The sequence below is a fragment of the Larimichthys crocea genome, chromosome III (assembly GCF_000972845.2).
Source record: "Larimichthys crocea isolate SSNF chromosome III, L_crocea_2.0, whole genome shotgun sequence".
Lineage (NCBI taxonomy): Eukaryota > Metazoa > Chordata > Actinopteri > Sciaenidae > Larimichthys > Larimichthys crocea.
This window is the reverse complement of record NC_040013.1, coordinates 22,203,548-22,218,592: the sequence shown is the minus strand read 5'-3', so window position 1 is coordinate 22,218,592 and position 15,045 is coordinate 22,203,548. Positions and strand designations below refer to the sequence as shown.

The 15,045-nt window shown below is 39.7% G+C and overlaps 1 protein-coding gene across 29 annotated transcripts in view; it reads left to right on the top strand.

Moving 5' to 3' along the window:
• Positions 1 to 15,045, top strand: part of camk2g2 (calcium/calmodulin-dependent protein kinase (CaM kinase) II gamma 2) — a 62,936-nt gene that overhangs the window by 33,818 nt on the left and 14,073 nt on the right. For 17 of the 29 annotated variants that reach the window (XM_027277809.1, XM_027277806.1, XM_027277804.1 and 14 more), the window contains exons 7-14: positions 3,589 to 3,691; positions 4,271 to 4,354; positions 4,494 to 4,588; positions 8,755 to 8,877; positions 9,742 to 9,825; positions 9,912 to 9,954; positions 10,796 to 10,855; positions 13,948 to 13,988. In XM_027277809.1, coding sequence (XP_027133610.1) covers positions 3,589 to 3,691; positions 4,271 to 4,354; positions 4,494 to 4,588; positions 8,755 to 8,877; positions 9,742 to 9,825; positions 9,912 to 9,954; positions 10,796 to 10,855; positions 13,948 to 13,988 — 633 coding nt within the window. Of the gene's footprint in view, positions 1 to 3,588; positions 3,692 to 4,270; positions 4,355 to 4,493; positions 4,589 to 8,754; positions 8,878 to 9,741; positions 9,826 to 9,911; positions 9,955 to 10,795; positions 10,856 to 13,947; positions 13,989 to 14,680; positions 14,714 to 15,045 lie in introns of all 29 variants that reach the window. The other 12 variants (XM_027277831.1, XM_027277830.1, XM_027277814.1 and 9 more) reach the window with 3 other exon arrangements.

Here is a 15,045-nt window from a genome sequence, read left to right as displayed (position 1 = left end):
TCATAGTGAATGAAGACAGCAAAGTGAGCTTAGTCCTAAACTTTAATAGTTTATTTAACAATCTGGTCCATTATTTTATGTGACAGAACAAGATTAAACCATTACTCTAGAGAAACTAGACAGATATAATTGGAATATAAACATGAGTTTATGTGTTGTTGCTTTTCATTGATTTTTTTAGCTTGCATATGGATCCTGTTATCAAATAAACTGCAGAGTAAAGAGGCAAGAAATTCAGAGAGACGATAATGTTTATAGATGATGAGAGCGGTGGAGAACAATGACTTACGTTAGTTGTTAATGTACAACAAAATGTACAAGACTACATCTCTGCAGCCAAATATCATTCAGAGCCACCAAAATATATTTTAAATTGTTAGAGTTTCCAAAAATACCAAATATGTACAGCTGAATTTGGGTGAAATGTGTCCAAAATGGTGCATAAGGCTTTAATATTTCCATTTTATAGAGTGAAGCAGCATAAAAACAAGTTTTGACTTGTCAGTAAACAGTTGCACATTGAGCAGTTTTATAGAGCAAAATTCAAATTTCTCCAATGTTCTCTCTCCTATAGCTCTGCTTTTGCTCTTAAGGTGCTAAATGCTCCAGTATGTTCACCACCTAGTTGCTAACTTTGTCTGGCCGCTGTTTTGTGTTGAGTAGGTAGTTTACAGTGGGGTTTTTCAAACTTTTTGACTGAAAATAGCTGCATGCTGGGTGCAAAAATGATGATCTAACAACCAAGACAGTAAAGCTATGGGCCAGGCAGCTAAACAGTGAGCTGACACTCACTATAAATAACTTAAAGCTGAACTCAGCAGGCAGATTTGGGTGATAATTCTCTGTAGGTTCATCACAAATGACTGCTCTCATCAACTTGGATTACAGCAGCAGATGGCAGCTGTTTTTAGTAAAAAAAAGGAAAAAGCTCTAATAAACCAACTGTAAACTTCCTGGTCAGCACCAAACAGCAGACAGATTGAGTTAACAACTGGCTGGTGAACATATGAGTTGGTAGTGACCAAACCGGAGTTAAAAGGAGAGTAAATATTGGTACAAACAAACCCTCCAATCATCTGACAGCTAAAAATAAAGCAACATCTGATTTTTTTTTTTTTTTTCTTCCCTGGGAATAAAGCTGCCAAATGTGACATCTGTATTGGAGCCATAAAAACACCGATAATGCCAACAAAGAGCGCCGTGGAGAGTTGTGACATCACACACACAGCCACACACACACACACACACACTTGTCGTATATCTGCCTCCCTGTCATCCTGGGAGGGACACTCGTTGAAGGGAAAACAAGAATTGGAGAGAAAGAGTTGAATGCTGTTGGCTGGTGGCAGGCTGGGTTGCTATGGTAACTGTAGGGTGAGGTCACCCGGCTGCTGCAGCGCCAGCGTAGGGACTCATTATGCCACCTCCCATCTATCTGTCTCTATCTGTCTGTCTCTCTCTGTATCTCTCTCTCTCTTTTTTTTTCTTCTGTTGCTTTCACTCCAGCTCTCTGTCCCTGTGCAGTTTCACCTTTTATTTCTCTTTCATATTGTTTCACCTCTGCCCGGCCTGAAATGGTAGGAGAAAGGAGGGGTGGATGGATGGATGGATGGATAACTAGATGGAGAGAGCGAGGGCAAGACTGACAGATGAAAAGAAACAGAGCACAAAAACAGTTGGTACAAGTGTCCAGACATTTGTCGATCTGTCTGTATTTGATTTGATGTTCATCATGTTGTGGACAGCTAATCACTGCAAAGACGTTTGCACAACCACACAAACACACACACACGTCATTTAAAAGAAAAACATCTATTTTCTGTACTTGTTATCCTGCTCAGGGTCCCAGCTTCATCTGGGCTAATGCTCATATAGACCCCATTTACACTTGTTATTAACACCCTGTTATCGGGATATATGATCACAGCCCTCTGCATTTACACCTGGTCTGATCACCTGGCGACCTGGAGAGTTGTGCATCTTTGCCAAGTGCAATATGCAAATTAGAAAGAGCTGGCAAACAAAAAACGTCCCAAGGTCTAGAGAAGTAATGCAGGATAGGCGCAGGCTTTTCAGGTATCTCTGCTCACAACGATAACATTATTTATACTGTAAAAGAAGTGATGCTGCTCTATGAGCTCCTTTTTTAACTTTCCTCTCTTTTACCAACTTTTCCTCTGAGGCTTCCTGACACGTAGCTTGAGATAGCAGGAAGAAGGAGAGTTAGGTGAATTTTGCAGCATGTTTCTTTCCTGAAGAACAAGTCCAATTCAATCCAATTTGCAATGTGTTGTGCATGCTTTTACACCTGTATCAACATACAGTAATGTACACCCTGGACACTTTTCTCAACTCTTCAGTGCAGCCATTTTTTTTTTCCGATTTAAAGTCCTTGAGGGTGCAGTGTCATGACCAAGATCTGAGTGTACCAAGACCGAGACGAGACTGATTCAAGACCAGGACCACAAAGTGCATTCACGAGTAGCTAATATTTATACCTAATATTAGCTAGATTTCTCTGGATCAAGGGTTTTGATACAGTAGCAGATCTTCGCTAGCGCCGTTTGCACTTGGCCCGCCTCTCTTTATGATTCCTTCCTAAGTTGATGTGGTCCCAGCTATAGCATTTACATACTGCTGTGTTTTCTTTTGGACAATGTTTTCCAGATGAACTCTTTGTTTATGTAGCCAAATTTTATCACAGAAGATTTGGCTGACATCTTCTGGGAAAAGCTGCACACTTAACATAGAAAGCCACCGTGCAAAGAAAAGAAACACTTCAATCTTATATTGTGAAGTAAAATACAAAACAAGCAAATCTAAAACCGCTGTGCAGCTAAAATCAAATGACCTTGCGTCTGATTACACCTGACCCTGACGTGTTTCCTCCTCTCATCTCTTCCTCAAGCGAGAGGAACGACGATGTAAGAAAACACAAACGAGGAAAACAAGGACACAGTTAAAACAACTGAAGCACAGTTAATATGTTCTTATCTTTGCCAAGTCCTGATTTTTGCATGCTTATGTGATCATGAGGACAGTGTCAAAATGCTGTGTTAAATTCTGTGACAGCTGACTGAAAAGGTCTTTCCTTTGGGGGAAGCCTTGAAGCCTGTTTGACCGAATCATGCCTCATTACTACTGTAGATGTCATCTTGCTCCTGCAGCTCACCCAGTCATGCAGACAGAGAGAACATTTCTTGAAGGAGCGTACGTGCGTATCTCTTTTGCCCTTAATTAAATGTTTTCCCCCCGCTTGCTGCTCCTAACTGTGCAAACATTTATTTTGTGCCGTGGAAAACTTCAGTTCAGTTTATCCAAGGATAAATTTAACAGAACGTTATTATTGAATAACTGATTTACTTCATTTACGCGTAAATAAAAACATTTGCCAACAGTTCCTTAAATGTGACGATTCATTTCACTGTGACTTCATTTAATTGATAATCTTTGGGAATTTTTGAGCGTTAAACAAAAATGTGAAACTTGTGACTTTTTACAGAAAAAAAAAGCTGACAAAAGAATATTGAAAACAGTCACTACTTTCATATTTAATCCAAAAAAACAATTTGTCTCTCTGTGTTGCAGCCAGAGAACCTGCTCCTGGCCAGTAAGATGAAGGGAGCAGCGGTGAAGCTTGCAGATTTCGGTCTAGCAATCGAGGTGCAGGGGGACCAGCAGGCATGGTTTGGTAAGAAACACGATATTAACAATTTGAAATTTTAACCTTATCCTCTCTTTCACTTTCAGCAGCAATGTTTGCTTCAGGAAGAAAACCATCCTCGATGCTGGAGAAAATAAGAAAGTATTAAATTAGTAGGGAGCTTATGTTTCAGTTCATTATGATAATAATACGCATTATCAAGTAATAAGAGCCATAATGGAAGATTACTAGATACTAAATAATCAAATAATGTACAAAAATGTGAGTGTCTGTGTTGAGAAGTCTTGTAGCAAGTTTGGTTATATTAAAGTATTATTGTGAATATTAGTTTTACCCTGAAAATGGCAACAAATAGTATTGTATTAAGTAAAAACATTAAAAAGGAAACAAGACAAGGGAAAGATGAGGAGGGTAAAAGAGTAGAAATGTCATTCTGCTCATTTGTCCAAAACATACATGCACATCCTGAAAAATACATACAGAGATCAGAGAGGCTTATGAATCCATAGTCTTCTCAAATGCTGTAATCAGAAACAATACTGCTTATTCTTGAATTGTTCAAGAGTTCAAGACAAACTTCACATAAGGATTTTTGTATTTTCACAGGTTTTGCAGGAACTCCAGGATATCTGTCCCCAGAGGTGTTGAGAAAGGACCCGTACGGAAAGCCAGTGGACATATGGGCATGTGGTCAGTTAGCCAGATGTCTGTTTGTTCATATGCTCACTAAAATTCATGAGGGAGATTATGCCACTAAAGCTACATTTTATATGTATTTTTGTGTATTTTTATATCCAGTATGTTGATATAGATTTTGTATGTGTGCCAGGTGTGATCCTGTACATTTTGCTGGTGGGCTACCCTCCCTTCTGGGACGAGGACCAGCACAAACTGTACCAACAAATCAAGGCCGGAGCATATGACGTGAGTCTTACTTTCCTTTACATCTGTAGCTATGAACTACATGTGTGTTGTTTGTGTGTTGATTATTTGCCAAAAGGACACCTCCACAAACTAGACGAAACAATTTGCTATTGTTCAGACTTCTCTGTGAGTAAGGCCGCAGGTTGCTCCATTCCTTTGAGTTGGGTACTTCGTTTAGGCTGTGGTGGTGCGGGATGCAGTGGGTGCCCATGAAAAGAATCCAGTAACCATCCAGCCGTCTCGGACCAGTCAAACCTTCACAGCCAGCCTGAAATGTCTCTGAAACTGAGTCTATCCAGTTGGATTCATGGACTTAAGTATAATACTCTACCTGCTGTGTTCTGGCTTTGTTTATTTCAGTCTGGCTCGCAATTTACGCTGCAAAATAATGACACGAAGAAGTTTAATTTGGTTTGTGTGCAATGGTTCGAGAGAGGGAGAGACTGAGCATTGGTAGAGAGTCATAGACAGTGAATGAGAGTGAGGCAGCACCGGCATTGAGAAAGCCAGTTAATCAGCTAAATAAAATTATTCCCCACCGCCACACAGCCCTACGGCGATTCACCCAAACGGGGTTGCATTGTTTGATGGTTTAATGTATTCTGTGAGCACAAGCCGAGCTCTGTACCTTCAGCTGCACTGCCACATCAGATGCTGAACACACAGTATTTGCATATTATGCGGTTATAAAGACAAATAGGTGCTTCTGTGCATATCCAGAAGCCACAGAGAAACATTAGCATGTATGTGGAGTTGTGTTTCTGACCACTTGACGAATGGAAGTCTGATATCCACTGTCATTATAGTTTTTTTGGTCTCCACCAACTGCTTAGGAAAAATATATTTAGCTCCACTTTTTCACTATTTTCAGTCTCTAACTTTGTCTGTCTGACATTTGGTGCTGAGCCAGTAATACGCATAGAGATGTTTTTTTTGTGCTGCTTCAGCTGGGAAAAAAAAAAAGAAAAGCTGATAGGGGCAGTCAACTTCAGTAAAGTTTTGAGCTGTAACCCACCCCACACCTCAACAACAACAACAACAAAAGAAAGTACAGAGGCAGGTGATAATTGTCTGAGGGTCTGTCACTCCGAGATACAGCTGTCATACCTGTCATCTACTATGACTGGCTCACACGATAAATTCAGCGTGTTTTCCACAGCGCCAATAACATCAGTGCATCATGTTACACTCACCACTCTGCTGCTCTGGGCAGAAATAATGTTGTCATACACTAATTAATTCCAGTCATTTCTTGATTGATATTAAGCTACTGTTGAAAACACTCAGATTAAAATATTTAAAAGGAAGGCTGCCAGACATTAAGTGTTACTTCAGTGCTTCATTCATGGTCATTGTAGATAATTCAGGGAAAAGGGCAAAGTGAAACATCTGCTGGGACTCGCACTGTACTGATTTTAAGTGAGTGAGTTTGACTGGGGAAAAGGGCACATTAGAAATAAAGTCCTGTTTCTCTCCGAGGTAAATAAAGGCCACTCTTTGAGTCATTTCATCCGTTATTAATATAAAAATATTGATTAGTGCTGCTTTAATAATTATAGCGCTCATATTTGCAAGCTCCAGTGGATGGATACATAAAAATGAGAGTTAGGGTCCGTAGAGTCTGTCTGTCAGAGAGCTCCATCTGTGTTCATGAAACTTGAATCCTAATACATAATCTTAATCATAATTTATGTGAATGAGGAAAAACAAGCACAGAGCCTTGAGATGAGCCCTGCAGGACACCTTCATTTCAAGTCTCCTCGAATAACACACTCTGAAATCTGTCATGCAAGTAATTTAGAAATTTAATTTTACTTTTTAATTGCCTTCTTTTTGTTATTGCATGATTTTAATCTTGCTGTAGAAAAAGGTGATACACTACGAGAGAGCAATAGGCTTATTTATCACATTTTGTCATTGTCCTCTGGGAGATAGGAATTTATTACCCATATTAATTTCCATAATTGGAAGCAACCACATCTAATGAATGTGCATAATATGAGCATTGATATGAAGTGACAAGCGCTTGTAATAATCTGAAGTATCGTGTCATGCAGATACCTTGAATCTTATTTCTTTTCTTTTTATCAGTAACTGACACTTTAATGTTTTTTAGTCGTACACATGTACTTGTGCTTTATGCTGCCCGGAGGAGGGATGATGGTGGCAGGGAAACTATGCTGACTTCTCCACCTGTTACTACAGAAGGACTTTGTTCACTTCGTACTGTTTAATACAGTATAATTCAAATATTTTTTTGTTTTTGCCCTTACCAATCCAAATGTTATGCATGGTTTAAAAAAAAGAAGAGAGAGTAAAACATGATTCATACAAAAACATTGTAACAATAACACTTCTGTACTTAGTGTCCATGCATATCTTGCATTTATTTGGATAAGAGCAGAAGCATCAGTTTCACAGTGTTTCAAACTGTGTTTTCCGTTACAATCTGCATCTGTTTCATGTCCAGCCTGTAGTGATTTTACTCTTCATTAATAGTCAAGTTAAAATTCATGTTTAACGAACACAAAACAAAACTCCCTGTCCACTACTAGTTCTCTGGTTACAGTAATCAGATACTGTGTTCATTAATAAAAGGCCTGGGGGCGTCACGGTGGTGCAGTGGTTAGCACTGTTGCCTCACAGCAAGAAGGTTCCTGGTTACCCTCGGGCTTTTCTATGTGGAGTTTCTTTCCGTCTGCCTCCCACAGTCCAAAGACATGCAGGTTTACAGGTTAATTGGTGACTCTAAATTGCCCGTAGGTGTGAACGTGAGTGTGAATGGTTGTTTGTCTATGTGTTAGCCCTGTGATGAACTGGAAACTTGTCCAGGGTGTACCTCGCCTCTCTCTCAATGCTGGGATAGGCTCCAGCTCCCCACGACCCTGATAAAGATAATGGAAGGATGGTATAAAAGCCCTGATGCAAGACTCTGACAGCTTGTTGGAAAATTAACAAAACCAGTTGATTCACAATGACAACATGTAAATACAGACCAAAACTAAAAAAACACCAGAACAACATATCTCCCAGAATAACTCTCATATCGCTTTACATGATACATTTTCAGTACCTTCATTTAAAATCCACTGTAAAATCAAAAATAAATAGAACTAACAATTACCCATGCTAATAGATGAAACAAATACAAATAGAAGAGCTTTCCAAATTATACAAACTAATATCATCTACAGACTCAAGAAAGTCCCTCTCCACCCAAGATTGGAAAAACAACTCACTCTCTCCCGACTTTGGGATCCAGATATTTAGGTTGCACCTTTACAAAGATTAACGATACTGCCCTATAACAATACAAATTGATCTCCAAAACACACATTACTCAACACAAGATGTATAAAATGTGTTTTTCAGATAGATACTGGTCGATAAACACATCAGACGGTTACTTCCACTCTGCCTGGCTCTGCCCACCAACTCATTACTTCTAGGAAACAAGTCACCGACAGGATATCACTCATTATGAGCTGTATCATCCCTCTGTCTGCTCGGTGACCTCTCAGTTATCAACCCACCCATCCAAAACTACAAGCCCCTTGCTCAATGCCCTTGATGTCCATCGCCAAGAAAACTCTTAAACTGGAAAACGAGAAGCACATTGAATAAGACCATACACCTTCTCACAGAACTATTATCATTATTTTGTTATTTCTTCTTACTTCTTTATTTTTCCTCTTTTTACTTGTTTGTTTTTCACTACAACCATTTCTCCCTCTCTTCTGTTACTTTAGTTATTTTCCCCCCACTTTCACTTCGTCCATCTTTTTCCTCCATCTGCCTGACTGTGTCCAGCTCTCTGTCCGTCTGTCTGACCATCTGTCTGTCTTTCTGCCTGTCAGAATATGTGTAGTAAGTCATTAATGACTTGGAGGATGGGCATGTGGGAGTAAGATAGGAGTAGCAATTTCACCTGTGTTTGTAATATGAGCTCTATTTAATACAATTTCTTTTAATTGCCACAACTTTTCTTGTCGCTTGTGTAAGACTTGTTTGCATTATGTTTACGCCTGGTTTTCAGAGGCGGACAATATACAAAACACATCATTCAGCAGCATCATGCATCACTGAAAGTATACGTTAGTGCATTTGCATGTTGTGTTGCATGATAAAATGTTTAAAAACACAATCTCTTTATCTACTTCTTTCAGTTTCCTTCTCCAGAGTGGGACACGGTGACCCCTGAGGCCAAGAATCTGATCAATCAGATGTTAACGATTAACCCTGCCAAAAGGATCACTGCCGACCAGGCCCTTAAGCATCCATGGGTCTGCGTAAGTCACACTCATACATTGACTGCACATTATTTTTGATCACATCCAACAGCCTAGTGTTAAAATCATAGACTGTGAAACACCGAAACTTAGATTATGTGCTCGAGCTGAATTTGTAGTTTTGGTCGAATAAAACAAAGCTCTCAGTTCATTTGTCTTCATACACATGCTCAAGACTGCATGTAAGAGCTTCAGACGAGACTAAATGTGTACCAGACTACCATGACCGGGTAAATGTGTGGTCTTGATTGGCTGATGATATCTTCAGTGTTAGTAGAAAAGTGACTAACTCCTGGTTGCTGATGCAACGTTGGTTTATATTACGACCATAAATGCTGCAATACCCATGAGCATTTCATTGTTGCAACTGTAAACAAAACAAAACACTGTGCAGATGTCAAAATGTATCTGAAATTCTTACGAAAATGCACCTCAGACACAGTTTCACCAAATGTTTTCATGATCACAGGCTTCAAAGAACCAGATCTTTCCAAAGTAGTAGAGATGAATCATGCTTTTACAAGCTGTAGATGTGGTCCAACTGTGAGTCATATAATTCTATTAAACTGCAGGTGGAGTTTGCCGTCGCCACCGATTTCCAGAATTGATTTGATTTGATTTCTGTTGGAGATATTTCCATAGCAGCACTTGCTACTTAAAAATAAAGGATGATGAAAATAGGTGGTCATTGTGTAGGCACGATATTCTACTCGGAGGCGTCCAAATATAAAAAATAGTGGCTGAAGAAACAGAATGCAAGACTTATGTTCTTTGCCTCCACCTTCATTTATTAGGACTCGCGTAGAGTCGATTACGTCGCCTTCCCCTGATGTTAAAATGTTGTTTCCTCTTGTCTACATACAGCAACGCTCCACTGTGGCTTCCATGATGCACCGCCAAGAGACTGTGGAGTGTCTGCGCAAGTTCAACGCCAGGAGGAAACTTAAAGTGAGCATAGACACACACACACACCCACACACACACACATCCATGCAACACAAATCTTTATGATGTTGAATTTTGTGTCTCTCTAGGGAGCTATCCTCACGACGATGCTGGTGTCCAGGAACTTTTCAGGTGAGCTTTGGCAGTAATACTGATGACACATCAAGAGGCAACAATTTGATTTGGCCCATAGATTTGAAATGGGGCCCTGTGCTGTTGATAATACATATTTGAGCCAAAACTGAACAGTTTTGTGACAGAGAGCAAATCTGTTTTATTTCTAATAATGATGAAATATCAGTTATATCCGCTCTAATATCACCTTTTTTCTGATCTGATGTCTCGTAGCGTGTCACTGTTCTTCTACTACTTTACTTCTTCTCTGTGATCTGTCTTTTCTTTGGCCTGAATCTAGTCCCCTTAACCGCACATTTTTTATTCCTGGTCACATTTGCTTGTCAGCTTTGTCTGCAGTTTTGATTTCGCACTTCAGAGGTTTGGCTTGGATTTCTACCTCGTAAGCAGTTTGATCACCGAAAACGCAGTGCACTTTTGATTGAACACCCAATTTGTGGGCTAGACGATGGCCTAATGCATTAAGGCTATTGGCCCTGTGCTTATGTGCTTTCATGTAAGTAAAGCAGCTCCTGTGGATTACAGCCAACTACTTTTTACTGGTCAAGATTGATCCGAGACAGAAGAAAGCAGACGGGCTAGACCTCTGAATTGCTTTATACATGACTGTAGGCTTGTTAATGTCCACAGGAATAAGATTAATCATTTCGGGGCGCAGGTATTTTGGTGCTGTGAAGATTACCCGTCTGCTGCTTCACTTCATCCTAATAAAAAGGAGTTAGATATCAGGGAAAACACACTTTGTTTCATGCGCTGAAGTTTATTAAAGAAATCCAGAAAATTAAAAGGCTGTCAGGCTTTAGCGTGCCTCCACATTGAATCCCTCTCTGTCCAATAGTGGGACGGCAGCATACCAGCCCTGCCGCTACCACCAGCACGGCCGCAATGGCACAGGAAGGTACGTCCACTCGAGGGGATGTTGGAGTCAGGCACTGCCAACTTCGTATTCACTCTGTTGGCATGTGGCCTGGTCTGCTTGAACCCCTCCACCTGCTGCCTGCCTGCTACTATACACTGATGGACCACGTTTGAATGGTCGTCATTGCACTGGGACATCTCAGACACGCACACACAAACATGTAAATGGAAACCACAAACTAAGCTCAGCTCTTGACCTTACTGTTGCGTATGCTGATGAACAGAGGACTGGCTACTTAATTTTCAAACACAACAGCCATTTAAATGACATCCAACTACTGCAGCTGCCACGTCGCAAAGCTCTGTTTACACATCCGGTGCAGGGTGCATATCTTTTCCTCTGCAGCATTTTTACCTTTTATATTACAAATATAAATAGACACGACAGCATTCAACCTCCACAACATTCTCAGTTTGCCTCTTATGAATTGGTCTGTATTCACAGTACTCGGCGGATGCCCAGTCGATGCCTGCCTGTGCTCGCTGCAACCTTCCCTTCGCATGGCTCCGGCACTAACAGCCAGCCAAGCATGTGTATGAACGCACAGTCCAACCTGCATGGGAAGCTGGATAAACAGAATGCACAGTGTCCTTTGTTATCTTTATATTTCTTTGTCTTCTCTCTCCTGCCTGCTCCATTGTCTTTGTGTGAACAGACAAAATTGCAATAACCCCGAAGGCATCAGTATGCTTCAAACAAAGTGTTGTGTTTAGAGGAGGGTGGGGCGCTGCGTCTGAGAACTTTGTGACTTTCCGAAACCAACAATGAGAAGAGGTCAAAACAACACTTGTAATATTTAAAACGATCATGAAACCAGTGTGTTTCAGCTTGTAGCCTCCATCAAGGTCATCATCACTCCACACATTACAAGGAACGTTTAAAAAGATCAGCAAACACAAACTACATTTATTTATATACGGTATACTCATTGTTAGGGAACCAGCAGTGAGATACTTAGAAAACACACAAAAAGGATTTGAAAATATTTTTGAACTTATAAAATGTGACTATAGAGTAACAACCTAAATAATTTAGAAGCCCTGATTCATGGAAATAGACACTTTAACCCCTCTTTGGCTGGGCCTCATGACTTCTGTGCCTTTTTAAATAACAAAGATTAAATATTAAGTTTTGTTTGTTGAAGTGTGTTGAAGCAGGAATAGTTGGTTAGAATAATATAGCAGTTTTGCATGTAAAGAAATCCTGATGATTAGTAGTAGTTAATTGACTTGAAATTACCAACCGATTTATGCGTAATGCCTTTTCAGAAACAACAAGCATGTCCACTGGTGTCCGTCTCTATGACTGCAGGCTTTTAGTTGTTGCTCAGACTAGTTTGCATGAAGCATACTGAAGCCTTTATAGATCAGTCACATGACTTACTGCTTATAAAGGTATTGTGGTTTGATCAAGCGGATGCTGATAAGTTGTTGCCAAAGGATTTCTCTTCATGCTCGATCACGATTATTAAATCAAAGTTTTCAAGATGATGTCCTGAACTTAAAGGTTTCTGCTCAGTCTCGTAAACGCTGGGAACGTACTCCTCTGCACTCCTCACGATAAAGACTTTGAAGTGGATGCTGCATGCCAGACATGTTGATTAAACCACCGTCATCGCATGAACCCACCACCTCTGTGAAAATAATCAAAGAATGCCTTTTAACACCCACTAAAAGCCTGACAGGTGTCTGCAGTTCTCACCTTCAGTTTCCAGTTCAGATGTTGAGATACAGATATTAAATACATTACTGTTTTCTTGCCTTCTTCATTGCCCTCCTTCCTACTTTATAAATGGAAGGTAAGGGAGGATCACTGGAACACGACTAACACAAATATGACTTATTTATACAGTAGTGTGTGTAATATTAATTTGAATCTGTGTTTGTCTGTGTGCATGTATGTGGACATTTTCATTGAGTTTCCTGTGTGTTTGTGGTTATAAATGTGTGGTCAGGTTTTTCAAATGCATGAACATTTAATCACAACTAGTGATCGAACAGACTGTTGCATTTAACATGACCTGGCTGCATTACAGTAAAATGTGTTTGCTATGGTAGCCCTGAGAGCTCAGCGCACTGCAGCAACAGAGAAGAGATTCAGAAAAACACTGTGCACAAAATACAACAAAATACACAAGGGCTGTCTCTATGGGACACTAAAAAATGATTAGCAAGACCAGGTGTCGGCATGGTTTTGTGACTGATGAAGTTATTAAAGTTGATCCAGTACTAGTGCTGCTGGAGCTAAAATATACAAGCGTGTCCCAGACGTGTCTGGCTGTACTCATCTCTTTTTAGTGTCCCCTGGAAACAGTTTCTATTATTTTAGTTATATATCATACAAATAAGTATTTATTCACGCTGAGTCAAGATTGCGAGAATTTATTCTAAGTTAGGATTTAATTAAATAGTAAAAAATGACTCATGACTAAAATTCTCATGATCTTGACCTACTATATAGCGCAGTTTTATTTTACGATCTCATAGTTGTAACTTATCGTAATTGTGAATTGCTCTCACTTACTGTATCACAGTGTTTTACTTTAGATTTAATGACATACTTACCAGTCTTATCATCTTGTCTGATTATTCATGTTTTTTTGGGTTGCTTTTGGGCTGAAGTGGGTTTCCATTCCAACATCAACAATGTTCTGGAAGGAAATTGTGGGAGTGTTGTTACAGGGCTCTGTAACAAAATGATTGTCATATTTTTTAAACAAAATGACAATTAAAAATGTAATAAAAAAAAGGCTAAAGAGCCCTCAGGGAATATTCCTGCTCCAAAGCAGTTATTTTAATAATACATTTTTTTCCCCATATTTCATATGTTTTTCTTGTTTTTTCATTTTCCAAATACACTTTTCATTTTAAGTTTGCCATTTCTATATCATCAATATCAAATTTCACATTGGTGTGTTTATCCCCAGTGATGGAGGAAAACGTTTGGATAGGAGGTGGACACTTCACCAGGCCCAATAGTTTGTCCTACTGACTGCCTGATCTCACCCACTATTTGTCGGGACAGTTATTTCTCGGACTGTGTCTTTACTGTCTTTTCTCTCTTTCTTTCAGCATGCAAAACCTTACTAAACAAAAAGTCGGACGGCGTGAAGGTAAGTTCTCTGACCCGTGAAGGGTTTTATTGACTTAACTGTTTCTGTCTTATTTTCTGTTGTCTCCCTTTTGGTCTGCCATCCTAATAACTCTCTATAAACATATATCTTTGATGTTTTTAGCATATGGAAAAGCAGTGTGTTCTTTAAGTTGGATCATCTTTGTGTTCCGGTGCTCCTTTGTTAGTTTTCTAAGGTCTAATAAAGTGATTGCATTTTGTGGCTTAGGTAAAATTTAAATTTGGGGCACTAGTAATACAGATCAAAGTAAGGAACGTAATGAAATGCTGTTTTTACCACCAGGTTTTTCTCTGATTCACAGCGAGTTGAGCTAGCATCATGTCTTGGTGCTCATTTTGTTTTGATCGACAGTCAGCGTCCATGCATGCAGTGAAGCGCCATGATCAACAAGGGCCAAAATTAAATTCCCATTACATACAGTAACTTAAAACAATAACTAAACCCAACATGAAACAACTAAACTGCACAACCAGTCCCTATATTGTTTTTTGCAGCTGATTGTTTTTTTTTCTTCTGTCTCATCTTTGTTCCTATGTAAGCCTGTGCAGCTGTTTTCTTTTTCTCTTTCTGAAACCAATCTAGCAGCTTCACTTTTTTACTACTTTCGATTAGTTCCTTGTTTCCCGATGACCCTTTATTTTTTCCTCCTCCTTTCCATTGCTGTCTGTCAGAAAAGGAAGTCCAGCTCGAGTGTATGTTTGATGGTGAGATCGGCTCTGTCGTTTTTGTTCATTTTTCATTCTTTGTCTCTCTTCGGCTCTCCGAGTCCTTTTTCCCCCCCTCCAGTCTTCCCTCCTCTCTGTTTCATTTGTTTGTTTTTCTTTTTGGCAGAGATGCTTGAGGCGTTGGTCTATGACAATTTTCATCTTGTTCGATTTCTGTCCATCCAACATCCCTGCATCCCCTTTTGCCATATTCGCCACCAAAACCATTTCAAGTCCTGACAAATATAACACACACACACAAACACACATCCCTTGCCAGTTATCCTCCGATGTCTGTTTATGGATAAGATCAACCATTTTGGCTTACCAAC